This window comes from Poecile atricapillus, chromosome 27 (genome assembly GCF_030490865.1).
Source record: "Poecile atricapillus isolate bPoeAtr1 chromosome 27, bPoeAtr1.hap1, whole genome shotgun sequence".
Taxonomy (NCBI): domain Eukaryota; kingdom Metazoa; phylum Chordata; class Aves; order Passeriformes; family Paridae; genus Poecile; species Poecile atricapillus.
The window spans coordinates 5,520,176-5,534,824 of record NC_081275.1 but is presented as its reverse complement, the minus strand read 5'-3'; the positions used below and the strand labels follow the sequence as shown (position 1 = coordinate 5,534,824).

At 61.5% G+C, this 14,649-nt stretch overlaps 2 protein-coding genes across 3 annotated transcripts; both read right to left on the bottom strand.

Moving 5' to 3' along the window:
- Positions 1 to 874: 874 nt before the first annotated feature.
- LOC131588983 (1-acyl-sn-glycerol-3-phosphate acyltransferase alpha-like) lies at positions 875 to 7,814 on the bottom strand. Its single transcript, XM_058858078.1, has 6 exons — positions 5,867 to 7,814; positions 3,515 to 3,648; positions 2,895 to 3,070; positions 2,694 to 2,789; positions 1,792 to 1,864; positions 875 to 1,609 (listed from the first exon to the last, which is right to left on the bottom strand). Exons 1-6 carry the CDS (start codon positions 6,046 to 6,048, stop codon positions 1,386 to 1,388), a joined length of 885 nt encoding a protein of 294 aa, XP_058714061.1. The 5' UTR covers positions 6,049 to 7,814; the 3' UTR covers positions 875 to 1,385.
- An 882-nt stretch (positions 7,815 to 8,696) lies between these two features.
- Positions 8,697 to 13,664, bottom strand: PRR29 (proline rich 29). 2 transcript variants are annotated; one of them, XM_058858079.1, is made up of 6 exons: positions 13,542 to 13,664; positions 12,835 to 12,952; positions 10,957 to 11,075; positions 10,174 to 10,295; positions 10,004 to 10,074; positions 8,697 to 9,030 (listed from the first exon to the last, which is right to left on the bottom strand). In XM_058858079.1, the coding sequence occupies exons 1-6, from the start codon at positions 13,617 to 13,619 to the stop codon at positions 8,879 to 8,881; spliced, it is 660 nt and encodes a 219-aa protein (XP_058714062.1). In that variant the 5' UTR covers positions 13,620 to 13,664; the 3' UTR covers positions 8,697 to 8,878. The 2 variants fall into 2 exon arrangements, with proteins under 2 accessions (XP_058714062.1, XP_058714063.1); XM_058858080.1 differs by having other exon boundaries at positions 10,004 to 10,071.
- Between the last annotated feature and the right edge of the window lie 985 nt (positions 13,665 to 14,649).

Genomic DNA, 14,649 nt, shown 5'->3' with positions numbered 1-14,649 from the left:
TTGGAACAGCCTGGGACAGTGGAAGGTGTCCCTGCCCATGGCAGAACTGGATGAGCTTTAAGGTCCTTCCCACCCAAACCATTCCAGGATTCTATTGATAATTAACACCCCAAACCCAAACTTTGGGCAGCCAAACCACCCCCAAGGTGGTGGGGCTGTGGTGGGACCCCACTCCAGCTCAGAGCTGACAGACCATGGGTGTTGGGAATCCTGGGAAGCAGGAAAGGATTTAAGGGGGTTTTCTGGAACCTTCCTGTGCCCTTGGCCATGTGACATGTCCTGATCCCATGGGTTGTTCCTCATGGGAAGCCTCTTTGCTGTTTGGTGTCAGATGATTGCAACAGATCTGAAGGATTTCCTCCATAATCCAGCTGCTCCTGAGAGCAGGAATGATGCCAAACCGGACCTCTGTACCTGTGGTTTGCACCTTTTATCCCAGGATGGGAGGGGAAATCTTGCCCACCCTGCCCTGTCCCTGTCCTGCTGCCACCCTGGGGTGCTGGCTCAGGAGATGCTCAGATAGGAAGGAGCCAGGACATCCCAAATCCCTGCCCAGCTGCAGGGAACCATCCAGCTGTTGGATCGTGGTCCAGAGGCCATAGAAAGGCACCTCCAGATGGGATTGTGTCCAGCTGGGCACAATCCAGGTGTTGCTGGGAATTTGAGGCTTCAGTGGATGCTCTTCTTGTAAATCTGTGTATTTACTGATGGAGGGAGAGCTCTACCTCGGGGGCAGACCCAGAGCAGTGTAACCCTCACCCTGAAGTGTAACCACCCCTGAAGAAGCTGTGGGGATGCTCCATGTGCAGGGGTGAAATCTCCCTGCGGAGATGGATCCCCCTCCCCTCAGCACAGCCAGGACACAGCACCAGCTCCGGACTCTTTAATGTTCCACCCTTGGCTCACAGCTCAGCTCCAAGGATGCTCTGCCCCCCCTGGCAACCTCCCCTGGACCTCGTGTGTCCCCCAGGCCACACACTCTGGGCCCCTCCCCAGAGCTGACTGCATCCAAGCAGCATTTCCAGCTTGTAGGAGCCTTTGGAAGGAGAATCCATGGGGGAACCCAATAATCAGGGGTGGAAAATGGGGCTGGGAACCCTCAGCCCTGCCTGGAGTATCCCTCCCCTGCCCAGCAGGCAGGCAGGAGCCATCCCGGGGACAGCCACAGCTCCACATCCAGCACAGACATCGAGGGGATGCACAGTCACAACGAGGGGTTTTAGGGGGTACCTTGCTCTGTTTTGGGGGTGCTGCCTGGTCCCATCCTGCCCTGCTCTGCTCCCCTTAGGGCACCGTCCTGCCGGGGCGGTGGCAGGGCTGCAGGACACCTCCTCAGGGGACAAGGGACACCTCCCTGCTGTGCCCGAGGGACTCACTCCCTCTGCCTATTTGCTGTTCCTGGCTGTGTCCCCCTGGCCCTGGGGCCTGCCCCTGTTGTCCCCCAGCCCCAGCAGAGGCTGCTCCGTGGCCTGGTCCCCGTGGTCACTCATGGACATCTCGGCCAGGGCCTCAGCCATGGCCTGGCGGACACTCTCGGTCAGTTCGGGGACATCCTTTGGGCTCAGGCCCCGCGTTTCCACCCTGGGAAGGACTCGGATGGTGCAGGTCCCTGGGAGAGGAGGGAGAAGCCAGGGATGTGTTAGAGGATCCCACCAGGAACCAGGTATTCCCCTGAGCATCCTCCACCCCAGCTGCCTCCCCACCCCTCAGCATCCCACAGACGCCCCCCAAGTGCCTCATCCCCAGCGCCAGCCCTGCCCTCTGCCATGGGAATTCCTGTCCAAGCCTTACCAGAGGTGAATCTCTTCTCCTTGGAGCTGAAGAAGTCCCAGTACGGGGAGATCACAATGGGAACAATGGGAACCTGCAGGACACAGAGGGTCAGACACCCCCAGACAGAGCTGTCCCCAGGTGGGACTGCTGCTCCTGCCTGGTGCTGCCCTGCACCATGTCCATCCCTGGGGCCAAACCCCATCCCTGGGGCCAAACCCCCATCCCTGGGGCCAAACCCCCATCCCTGGGGCCAAACCCCCATCCCTGGGGATCAAATCCCTGCATCCCTGGGGCCAAACCCCCATCCCTGGGGATCAAATCCCTGCATCCCTGGGGCCAAACCCCCATCCCTGGGGATCAAATCCCTGCATCCCTGGGACGAAATCCCCATCCCTGGGACGAAATCCCCATCCCTGGGACAAAATCCCCATCCCTGGGACGAAATCCCTGCATCCCTGGGGCCAAACCCCCATCCTGGGGGATCAAATCCCTGCATCCCTGGGACGAAATCCCCCCATCCCTGGGGATCAAATCCCCCCATCCCTGGGGATCAAATCCCCCCATCCCTGGGGATCAAATCCCCCCATCCCTGGGGATCAAATCCCCCCATCCCTGGGGATCAAATCCCCCCATCCCTGGGGCCAATCCCCCATCCCTGGGACCAATCCCCCACCCCTGGGACCAATCCCCCACCCCTGGGGCCAATCCCCCACCCCTGGGACCAATCCCCCACCCCTGGGGCCAATCCCCCACCCCTGGGGCCAAACCCCCATCCCTGGAGATCAAACCCCCCATCCCTCTGCCCCAGGGTTCACACCCACCCCACTCCATCCAGAGTGAGCTAAAGGGGAAGGAATCATTTTGGAAAAGGCCTCCAAGGCCACTGAGTCCCCTTTGATTTACCAAGAGGGTGCCCTTACCTGTGCCTGCACGGCCAGGTGGAAAGCCCCACGCTTGAAGGGCAGCATGGATTTGCCAGGGTTCCTGGTGCCTTCAGGGAAAACCCACACACGGAGCTGGAGAGGACAGAGACAGAGGTAACCCCGGGCCTCAGCCAGGTCAGTCCTGCCCACACCCCCTCACCCCACGGGTGTTTCCCCCCCAGACCCAGCTTCTCTCACGTTCTCATGCCGCATGGTGCTGGCAGTGTGGGAGATGACCTCGATGGCCGCGTCCCTGCGGTGGCGGTCGATGAAGATGATGCCACTGAGCCAACAGGCCCAGCCCACCGTGCCCAGGTACAGCAGCTCCCGCTTGGCGATGGGCACGCAGCGCTCGGGAATAACCTCCACCATTCCTGGGGCACAGATAACGTCCATTAACACCTGCCCAGCCCCGTGGGATTGGCGGCAGAAAAACCACCTTGGAAAACTGCTTGGAAGTTGAACTCTGCAGCTGGATAAACCAGCTGGATATCAGGAATAAGTTTTGCAGCTCAACCAGCCCTGAGAGGTGATGAGTGCAGAGAGGAGCTCTCTGGAGAGGCCAAACGACATCAGAGCACAGATGAATTAATCATTTATTCTCTAATATAGGACGAGGTTGGGTTTTTTAAACTTAAAGGACTTTAAGCTGTTCCCAGTCCCAGGACCACCCTGTGGCATCACCTTCCATTGTCCCTCCTCTCCCTGCAGCACAGCCCTCTCCTGGTCCATTCCCACCACACATCCCTGCCCTAATCCTGGTGCACCCCTGGAGTCCCCAGAGGTGCCAAGATCCCCCCTGCCCTGCCCTCACTCACCCATGAGGTCGAGGGAAGCCTGGTGGTTGCAGACGATCACGAAGGGCCCCTGCAGCTGCAGCTGCTCCGCGCCCCTCACCCGCATCCTGATGCCGTAGAAGCGCTTGAGGGGCAGGAGCGCGGCACGCAGGAGCCTGCGGAGACAAGGGACGAGGTAAGGCCGAGGGACACGGGTGGGAGCGGGTCTGCGCCGCCCGGGGCAGGCACGCTGGGCCAGGCTGCAGCTGCTCTGCTGGACCCGGGCTCAGGCTCAGGGGTGCTTGTGTTTCTCACACATTTGCAGCCGGTGAGGCTCAGATCTCACCCGGTTCCCACCTGAGCTGTGCCCGGCTCCTCGCTCAGAGCAGAAGGAGCTGCTGGGGAGGGAGAGTGACCAGCACAAGGTGGTGGGAGCGAAAAAACAGGATTTTGATACCCAGGGATGATGGGAAAGCAAAAAGAGAAGGGAGGGATGGGGATGGGGATTTAATATCCCAACGAGGACAAACTGTCTCTGCCCAGGGGAGCCTCCCAGATGCTCTGCTGGATCTGTGTGTGGACAGAAAACCAGATCCCAGACTCCTAAAGCCAGAGCTGGATCCCAGCCAAGAGGAGCTGAGCTGGGGATGGATGAGCACAGGGCATGCATGGCAGAAGGACAGGCAGATCCCCAGGGATGTGACCCCAGGGAGTGCCCCTGCACAGCTCTGGGCTGCAGGAGGAAGGGAAAACCAGCCAGGATACATTCCTTAGGGGAATCATAAATCACTCCACTGGACCTGCAGCGTCAGGAAGAGATGGATCTGAGCAGAAAAGTGGTGCCACATCCTGGGAGGGCTGGACAGGAAGGGGAATATCAGGATGGCAGTGATGGGTGATGCTCAGTATGAGAATAATGGGAGGAATGGAGGGAGGAGGAAGCACCAGGGATTCCAGCAGCCATGGAGATAAAATCCTGGGACACATCAGTGTTGGAATGGGGCAATGTCCAACCCACAGAGGGTCTGTGCCTGTCACTGCCCCCAGGGGATGGGGCAGGGGGCCAGGAAGGGCTCAGCACCAGGCAGAGGTGAGGAGGGAGAAGGAGGGGCAGGGTCCTGGCATCGCCCTCATCGCTCGGGAGCTGCAGGCTCAGAGATCCCTGAGGATCCAAGCAGAAGCAGTGCCCCAAAGCCAGGACTAATGACAGGGAAGTGCTCCAAGCCGCAGGCTTTGGGACTGGGAGGAGAGGGAGCTGGGCGTGCTGCGCCGGGCACTGAGGTGTCGGTGGGACAAGATAAGGCGGCTGAGTCACTCTGCCTCCCTCGGGGATTTCCACTAGGCCGGAAGCGTTGGCTTTGGAGCAGCTCTGGATGCTGTGTGTGCCCAGCATTCCAGCCGGGAAGGACCTGGGAGAGGCTGCACCACCACTGATAACAGCGAACCTCCGACCACACTCCTGCCACGGGCCGGGATCCATCCACAGAAATCCTCAGTAAATTTCTCAAGATGGGATATTTTCCCTGTGATGTAATTACATCCTTCCCAGTGTGTTCATCCTGCCCAGGAATCCAGCAACAGGATTGCAACACCCTGACCTTCCTCTGGTGTTGCACAGCAATGTCATCTCAGTGATGACATCTCCCTGCTTCCACCCTCAGCAGCGTGAGTCGGGACATGGCTGTGATCAGGACATGGCTGTGATTAGGACATGGCTGTGATGGGGCAGGGCTGTGCCCCTGACAGTTGATGGCACCACGACATCCCAAAGCCATAAAAATATGGAGCAGCTTGGGTTGGAGGGGACCTTAAACCCACCCAGTCCCACTCCTGCCATGGCAGGGACACCTTTCACCATTCCAGGCTGCTCCAGCCCCAATGTCCAGCCTGGCCTTAGGCACTGCCAGGGATCCAGGGGCAGCCATGGAAAAATCTGTGGCAGCCTCTCCACCCTCAATCCTGCTGCCACAGAGGTGTTGAAAGTGCTGTTCCAGGGTCTCCCATGAGCAAAACCAGAGCCAGGGACACAGCATTGGGTGTGCATTTACCCCTGCCCTGATGGTACCCCCAAACCCCCCTGTCACCACCCAAGTGAAGACCCCAGCATTGCCATGACCAGGAATGATCCCTTTCATGTTATCTCATCCCTCAGGGAATCTCAACTCCAGTGTGGCTTGACCCTCCCTCGGCACAAGCCAGCACCTCTCACAGCACAAGATGCACTTCCCTGCCCCACGGATGTGACCACAGCCCTCACCGTGGCCCCAGGGCTCTGCCACCAGCTGTGACCCAGCTGTGGGCCCATCCAGGGCAGGACAGAGCCCACAAACCACAGGATTTCCTCCACCTGAGCCAAGCCCCAGCCAGCTGTCCCCATCCCCAGCCCACACTCACTTCATGTTGTCCACGGAGCGTCCCCAGAAGGCAGCAAAGGGGGACAGCAGGGTGGCCATGGCCACGATCCAGCAGTTGAAAAAGGCCACCTTGCAGAGGTACTGGAAACAGGGGCTGCACCTATAGAGCAGCAGCGCTGCCAGGGGCAGGAGCAGCAGCCCGTGGAGCAGCAGCACGTCCATGGGGCCGCCCCAAGCTCAGCCCACGGCTGGGACGGGATCCGAGTGAGTGGCCGGGGCTGCCAGGAGCGTGGCAGGTGAATCAGGAGGATCCTGCGTGGGTGGCTGGGGCTGGCCCAGGGAAAGGCTCGGTGTGGATCTCATCCCCGGGGATGGAGCGGCTCGGGTGGAAGCAGGACACCCCTCCAAGGGTGGAGAGTGGCCATGAGTCACGGCGGGACCCTGAGTCACCCGAGGTGTCAGCGCTGACAGGGCCCTCCCGGGCTGCTAAGAGCCACTGCAGTGACTCCAGACTGGTAAGATCCAATCTGCTGAGCACAAAAGTGTCCCTGTCCTGGGAATCTCTGCTGCCTACGGGGATGCCAGCCCTGGGAAAGGGAGTCTTAGCTGGTGGGGACAGCAGGAGCTGCTCCTGGTCCATGGCCATCATCCCAGCCAGGCTGGCCACAGTCACCTGCTAGCACCCAAACCTCACCCTGCAGAGCATCAGATTATTGGAAGACATCTCCCACCTGGAATGACAGCAGGAATGTAGCACCAGTGCTCCCCAGCCCTGCTCAATTTGTGCAGCAGGAGCCCCTCTGCCCTTCCCCTCCCAAGGCCCAGCATCTGTCCCCAAGGTCCCCACAGTGCCTGGGGGCTGAGCTCTGCCACCCGCTGCTTCCAGCCCGAGCTGCAGGAGGTGCCAGCCCTTGGCCCAGTTGGCAGCCAGGGGTTGTGTTGCATGAGGTGTTTTCATGGATGCAATTAGCACAGGGTGTAATTAACCTCTCCTCCTGCTCTAGTGCCTTGCAATGGGCACACAGGAAACACAGTCCCCTGGAAACTCCTGGAACCAGGTCCTTGTCACAGGGACACCGGGCCCGTGTCAGCCCCCAGCAGCATCTCTCAGCCCTGCTGGTCCATGGCCCAAATCAGGGAATCACAGAATTCCAGGATGGTTTGGGTGGGAAGGACCTCAAAGCCATCATTCAGTGCCACCCCCTGCCATGGGCAGGGACACCTCCCACTATCCCATGTGGCTCCAAGCTCCATCCAGCCTGGCCTGGGATACCTCCAGGGATGGGGAAAGGAGGGACATCCCTGTGCTGCTGCCCAGAGGTGACCCTGGCTCAGGAGCTGGGAGCAGCGAGAGCCCCCCGTGCCTCCACACAACCCCGAGGGGTCTCTGGGGGTCTCCCAGTCCCCTCAGGCCACTACTGGGAAGGTCACATCCACTGGGCCCATCCCAGCCCTCCTGCCCCTCACCAGGCAGGACCTGCCCTCAGCCCAACATCTCTGCAGCACTGTCCCAGCTGTGCTGCTCTTCCACCCACACCTTCCCGTGTCCCCTGGAGGTGACAGAGATGTCCTCAGGCTCTGGCCATGCTGGAGGGTGCCCCAGTTTGACCAGTAACCCCGGGGTTACGTCCACCAGCGGTGTTGCAATGCCCATTGCTTCACCCTCCCATTCCTCTCATTATTCTCATATTAAAGCAAAGATTGGGTCACATGTCAAGCCCACCCTTCCTGTCCAGCCCATTCCAGGCGACTCTTCACCTCCTCCTTCCCATTCTGTGTCCATGTGGAAACCTTTAGGCACCAGCCCAGTCTCCCATCAAACCCAGCTTTGCTTTTGGATGCCTCCTTCAGTCCCTCCCAGCTGGAGGAGCTGGACCTTCCTACTGGAATCCAGCACGATCTTCCTGCTCCACATTTGTGAGCTTCTCCAGGAGCCAGGCTGGGGAAGATCTGCCCATTCCAGAGCACAGAGAAGGTAAATCCTGCCTTCCACTGAGCAGAGGAGAGGTAGGGCAGCCCAAGAAGGGGGTTTAAGGTGCCTTTCTGCATCCTTGACACTCCAGACCACCGGACCTGAGGTCTCCTGCCAGGAGCTCCACTCCAGGGAAAAGCCTGGAACCCCTTAGGGCTCAGCAGAGCTGGCACCACTCTGTGGGACTGGTGGGGTGGCACAGGCAGGGGCAGCTCCCCAGCACCCAAAAACCTTCACGCCCCACTTCCTCCTGCTTCCTGAGGAGCAGAGCTGAATCCTGGGAAACTCCGTGATTTCCCTCTTTCAAGCTGCTCTCCCAGCCACATCCCCACCAAGACCCAGCTCTCCCTGTGCTCTGGAGATCCCACTCTGAGGCTCCCAGCACCAGCCCCAGCACCCCCTCATCCCCACAAGCTCTGAAAGACCCCCAGGACACCCCTCAGCATCCCCCAAACACCAACAGACCCCCCATGACTCCCCCCCAACAGTCCCCAAGCACAGACAGACTCCCCCCAACAGCCCCCAAGCACAGACAGACCCCACCCAACAGCCCCCAAGCACAGACAGACCCCCCCAACAGCCCCAAAGCACAGACAGACCCCCCCCAACAGTCCCCAAGCACAGACAGACCCCACCCAACAGCCCCCAAGCACAGACAGACCCCACCCAACACCCTCAAACACCAACAGAACCCCCTCAGCAGCCCCTAAACACCGACAGACCCCCCCTCAGCAGCCCCCAAACACCAACAGACCCCCCCGGAGCTCACCCCGACCACCCCAGCACCCCCAGGATTTGAGAGACCCCCCCTCATCACCCCCAGGCCCTGACAGACCCCCCCCCCATGGGATGCAGGGGGCTCTGGGCCCCCCAGCCCCGAGGGAGCCCCTGCACGGAGCCACCAGCCCATGTAATTACAGATGATTAATTAGCGACAGCAGGGCGCTCTCCTAACAAAGCAAATTAATTACAGGCAACGCTGCTTTGAGAGCTGGAGGGACTAATGAAGGCTGGGACCACCTGGGCTGGGGCCACCCCCTGGCCCCGGGGACACGGCACAGCCTGTGCCACCTCGGGGTGTCACGGGCTGTGACAGCGCTGTGACACCCCTGCCCTGGGGCGCTGACAGCCGGGAAAACACCCCGAAACCGTGGGAATGGCGGAGTGTCCATCCGGGACCGAGGGATCGGCAGGCACAGCTCCCAGGCCCCGCTCCTCGGCGCTGTAGTACCCTGAGGGGACAGGGAGTGACAGGATCCCAGCCCTGAGGGGACAGGGAGTGACAGGATCCCAGCCCTGAGGGGACAGGATAGGGACAGGATCCCAGGCCTGAGGGGACAGGGAGTGACAGGATCCCAGCCCTGAGGGGACAAGGAGTGACAGGATCCCAGCCCTGAGGGGACAGGATAGGGACAGGATCCCTGCCCTGAGGGGAGGGGGAGTGACAGGATCCCAGGCCTGAGGGGACAGGATGGGGACAGGATCCCAGCCCTGAGGGGACAGGGAGTGACAGGATCCCAGCCCTGAGGGGACAGGGAGTGACAGGATCCCAGGCCTGAGGGGACAGGGAGTGACAGGATCCCAGCCCTGAGGGGACAGGGAGTGACAGGATCCCAGGCCTGAGGGGACAGGGAGTGACAGGATCCCAGGCCTGAGGGGACAGGATAGGGACAGGATCCCAGGCCTGAGGGGACAGGGAGTGACAGGATCCCAGGCCTGAGGGGACAGGGAGTGACAGGATCCCAGGCCTGAGGGGACAGGGAGTGACAGGATCCCAGCCCTGAGGGGACAGGATAGGGACAGGATCCCAGGCCTGAGGGGACAGGGAGTGACAGGATCCCAGCCCTGAGGGGACAAGGAGTGACAGGATCCCAGCCCTGAGGGGACAGGATAGGGACAGGATCCCTGCCCTGAGGGGAGGGGGAGTGACAGGATCCCAGGCCTGAGGGGACAGGATGGGGACAGGATCCCAGCCCTGAGGGGACAGGGAGTGACAGGATCCCAGCCCTGAGGGGACAGGGAGTGACAGGATCCCTGCCCTGAGGGGACAGGATGGGGACAGGATCCCAGGCCTGAGGGGACAGGATGGGGACAGGGAGTGGGGAAGCTCAGCCTGGGGTGATGGACGCTTGAGGGAAAGCTGTTCCCGTCGGGGGCCGTGGGGACAATGGGACAATGGGGACAATGTCCCCGGGGTGTCCTTACCTGCTGCTGGGAGGACGCTGGGTCCCACTGTCCCGGTGGCGCTGGGGGGTGGCGGGGGTGGCACAGCTCTGCTGGAGGGGAGCAAGTGAGGGGTTGATGTGTCCCTGGAGGCCCGGCTGGGCTGGAGGTGCTGCCACAGCGAGGTGGCACCGAGCCCACCCCGCACTCACCCCCCGGGCCCGGGCGGGGAGCGCAGGAACCGCACGGGGCGCGGGCCGGGCCAGGGGATGTAGTGATGGTGGAAAACCACGGCCTCCTCTTCCTCCTCGCCCTGCGGAGGCCCCGGCAGCACCTGCGGGAGGGACAGAGGCTGGGCCGGGCTCCAGGACCTCCAAAAGTGCCGCTGCCCGTGGATCACACCCATCCCACTCGGTCCCACACTGGACCTGGGGGAACACTGTTGGGGACACGGGGGGTGGCAGCCCCACAGATGGGACCAAAGCCCCGTGGGAAGAGCCCCTTTGATCTGAGACCCGTCTGAGGGGGCAGGGTCCAGTCCTGGTCAGCCCTGCACTGGTGGCACTGGGAGGGCAGGGGTGAGTGCTGGGAGGTGCCAGCTGGCAGCGAGCTCAGCAGCTGCCACAGCCCAGCCCTGCCCCAAAAGCAGCATTGTTCCCCCCAAGGAGATCAAATGTTTCAGATGGTTTTGGTTCGAGATGGATTTTTCAATGGTGGCCCCTGCAGAGCCTTCCTGCCTGACTGCGCTTCCAGAGGGTCCTGGCTCTTCCCAGCTGGGCTAAAGCTCTGCCTGAGGGCCTGGATGGGGTCTGAGCTGGCAGAGCTGGGGTTCAAACCACCACAGAGAGCCCCAAAACCCCAAAGGGCTGCTCTGAGCTGGGCTGGGACCACCCAAGTGCTGCACCCAGAGGGTCCCAAAGCAGGGTGTGGTGATCCTGCTCTCTTGAACAGCCCTGGGAAGGTCCCTCTGCCCACCCAGCTCCCCTGAGCCTCACCTGGGCTGGGACTGGGACTGGCCCCACACTGAGGGGCATCAAAGCTGCCATGGCCAGGCCATGCATCAGCAGCTGGTGCATTTGGGAGCTTTGAATCAGCATCAATTCCATCAAATCTGCTGGAGAATTGGAGATTCTGCGTCAGAGAGGGAGCAGATGGAGGGCAGGAAGAGCACAGCCTGGGATGAGTGCCTGGGATGGGGCGGCCCCAAGGCTCCTCCCTGTTCCCAAGCAGTGGGAGCAAAGCCAGACTTCCCCCACCCCGGTCTGGAAGCCCCATGTGGTGTTTAAAAATCATTTTGCTTGGATAAAGCTTGAAAATTGCCATATTTGAGCCTTTTCTTCCTTGCAAACGTGACCAAACATCTGGGCTGGCTCACAAGGAGTGATTACTGGGGCTGGAGCTCCAGATTTTCCACCCATTCTGGGGAGGATTTCTCCAACCCTGGAAGTGCTCAGGGGCTCAGGAAGCAGCTGCCCTGGCAAGAGCTGGCAGAGGCAGCATCCTTGGGGTGGCCCAGAGCACTCCAAGGTCAGCTCTGCTCTGTGCACAGGGGTTCACAGCCCCCCAAAGGGGCAGGAGCTGGGGCTGCACCATGGGGGTGACCCCAGGATCCCAATCCCCACTCCTGGGAGCTGGATCCAGGTGAGGAGCACGGTGGGGATGCCCAGTGCCTCCTCAGCCCCTGCCTTGCTCCACACGAGGAGCTGGGCCCAGAGCAGTGTCCCTGTCCCCTTGGCTGGATGGTCACACTGGGGGTGGCTGCTGAGGCCAGTCCATACAGTCCCAAACCTGGCTCCGCAACCCCCAAAAAACATCCCCATTTCCTGCATGTATGAAATTCCCATAAACCTGTTGGATTTCCCTGAGATCCTGCTGGCTTCATCCACCCAGAGCAGCTGGGGCTGCCCCTGGATCCCTGGCAGTGCCCCAGGCCAGGCTGGATGGGGCTGGGAGCAGCCTGGGACAGCGGGAGGTGTCCCTGCCATGGCAGGGGTGGCACTGGGCAATCCTTAAGGTCCCTTCCAGTCCAAACCATTCTGAGATTCCCTGGTTCCATGACCTGGGGCAAAAAAGGGTTTGGATCACCCCGTACCCCCATGTGCTCCAAAGGCTCCAGAGCTGCCAGGCTGGGCTCCCAGGACACCAGGAGATGGCTGTGACTCCAGCCAGGAGCATCCCAGCACATCCTGGGGCTCTGCTGAGCCGGCTCCAGGAGCAGGGAGCACCCAGCAGCAAGGAACTGAACCAGGGCTGGGACACGGAGTGCTGGCAGCTCTGAATGGATCCCACCCACCCCACGGGGCCCAGGCTGGGTCTCTCCTTTCTTTCCGCACTGATCTTCAGCATCCTTATTCCTCCCCAGATTTTTAAGGACAGCTCCACCTTCCCCCTCCAGACAGCACAAGGTGACTTTGCCCATGGTGTGTCCCCAGTGACCACGGGCCCCTGGCCCTGCTGCCAGCCCCCCGGCCCTGCTGCCAGCCCCCCTCCAGCCCGGATTGCTGCAGCCTGGGGGCACAAGGTTGGGTGAAGCCCCTCTGGACAGTGGCACAGCCCAGGGTTCCAATCCCACCTCACAATTCCAAGGAAGCCGTGGCACTCTGCCTGCAGGAAATGGGGTTTTGGAGAACAAAACCGGTGAATTTCAAAAATAACCAACCAGCCCCAAACTGTTTCCTAGGAGCATCTTGCAGCCCAGACTTGGTAAAAACCCCAAAAATCGCATCCCGTGGGGCCGAGCATCCATCCAAGGACGGGATGGACATCCTGAGTGTGGCTCTGCCCCTCTCACCCTGGAAAAGGCTGGGAGAAAAGCAGCGGCTGAAGTCAAGGCGGGTTTAGCGCTGCCCTCTCCCAGCTCTGCCCGTACCCACCTCCCCGGACGGGCGGGGGTCCCGCGGGGGCGGCCCCGGGCCCGGGGAGCTGCTGCAGGATCAGCACCGGCGGCCGGGACAGGGGGGCGGCTCCGGGGGGCGATCCCACGGTGCGGAGCTGGAAAGCAGCAGGGGAAGGAAAACACCGGAATTGCACATTCCCGGCTTAATTCAGCGTCCTGGCAGCGGGGCCGGAGGGGACAGGGGGGACAGGGCTGGTGACAGGCGGGGGTGGACAGGGGGGACAGGGCTGGTGACAAGCAGGGGGGACAGGGCTGGTGACAGGCGGGAGAGGACAGGGGGGACAGGGCTGGTGACAGGCGGGGGTGGACAGGGGGGACAGGGCTGGTGACAGGCGGGGGGGACAGGGGGGACAGGGCTGGTGACAGGCGGGAGGGGACAGGGGAGACAGGGCTGGTGACAGGCGGGAGGGGACGGGGCTGGTGGCACGAGGAGCAGATGGCCCGGGGGGATCAGGACGGGAGCCCTGGAGAAGGGAATGGTTGCTCTCCCCTGTTTTTTCCAGGGACACCTCCCTCCCATCCCAGGTGACTTCCAGACCCGGAGAGTCCCCAGCTCGGGGGGCAGGGATGGCCTTTCGGGGTTTGCAAATCCCCCGGTGCCCCCCCAAACCCCCCAGCCCAACCCCTCTGTCCTCCCGCCCCATCCCATCTCCACCCGTATCCGCAGAGGCGCTCCGGGCTCACCCTGCGTGGGACAAGGCCGGTCCCTGCCGGGGGGTTCCCCCAGAGCCCGCGGGGGTCCCCGGCTGCTCCCCCCTCCATGGCTCGGCTGCGAGGGGAGCGGAGCTGCGGCAGGAGCCGGGAGCGTCTCCAGGGCTCCCGGGACAAACAAACCGTGCCCGGAGGGAGGAATGTTCCCGGGCTGGTTTTCCCGGCAGGAAATCCCCGGGAAAGGTCCTGGGGATACCGGGCTGGGGTGTCCTTGTGTCCCCACGGGGCTGGGCCGTGTCCCCGACCCTGTGTCTCGTGCGGAGGGGTTGAAAGGAGCAGTAAAGGGGATCTGAGCCTCATTAGGGAATGGGAGGGACATTGGATTAATGAAGTCTCCCCAAAACTGGCAATGGGACCCCCAGAGTCTCCCCTAAAATTTGGGTGGCAACCCCAGAGACGTCCAAAATTCTCATCTAGAATTGGGGTTGGGAGCCACAGAAACCTCCTCAGAATCTCCCAAAAAGTGGGGATGAGACCCCCAGAGATCCCTGTAAAATTGAGAAAGGGATCCTTAGACATCTCCCCCAATAGTGGAAGATGGCAGCAGAGCCAGCAGAGCAGCACAGACTGCTGCTGGAGCCTCCCCAGAATTTGGGATGAGGCCCTCAGAAACCCCCCCACAAAATTTGGAATGAGAATCACAGAACCCCACCCCATCACCCAAAATCTCCCCAAAACTGGGGATGGGAACCAAATGTCTTCCCAAAAATTTGGGTAGGAACCCCAGAGACCCCCAGAAGTCTTCCCAAAATTGGGGGTGGGAACCACAGAACCTCCCACCCGCCACCCAAATCTCCCAGTATTTGGGAGGGGAGCCACAGAGAGCCCTGCATCCTTCCCAGGATATTCCCAAGGGGATTTGTGCCCTTGGGCACAGCCGGCTCCTGCTTTCCCCCGGCAGAGAGCTCATCCCAGGAAACCCTGGGGATGGGGAATCTGCACAAAACACTGAATTTCAGCCAAATCCACTCTGTCCCCCCCAGACCCCAAGCGATCCCAGCCCCCTGCCTCAGGCACCTCCCCTCCACCCCTTCAGCTCCCCCAGCCTCATTTCCCAGGCCCCTCCTCTGGGAGATTTCCA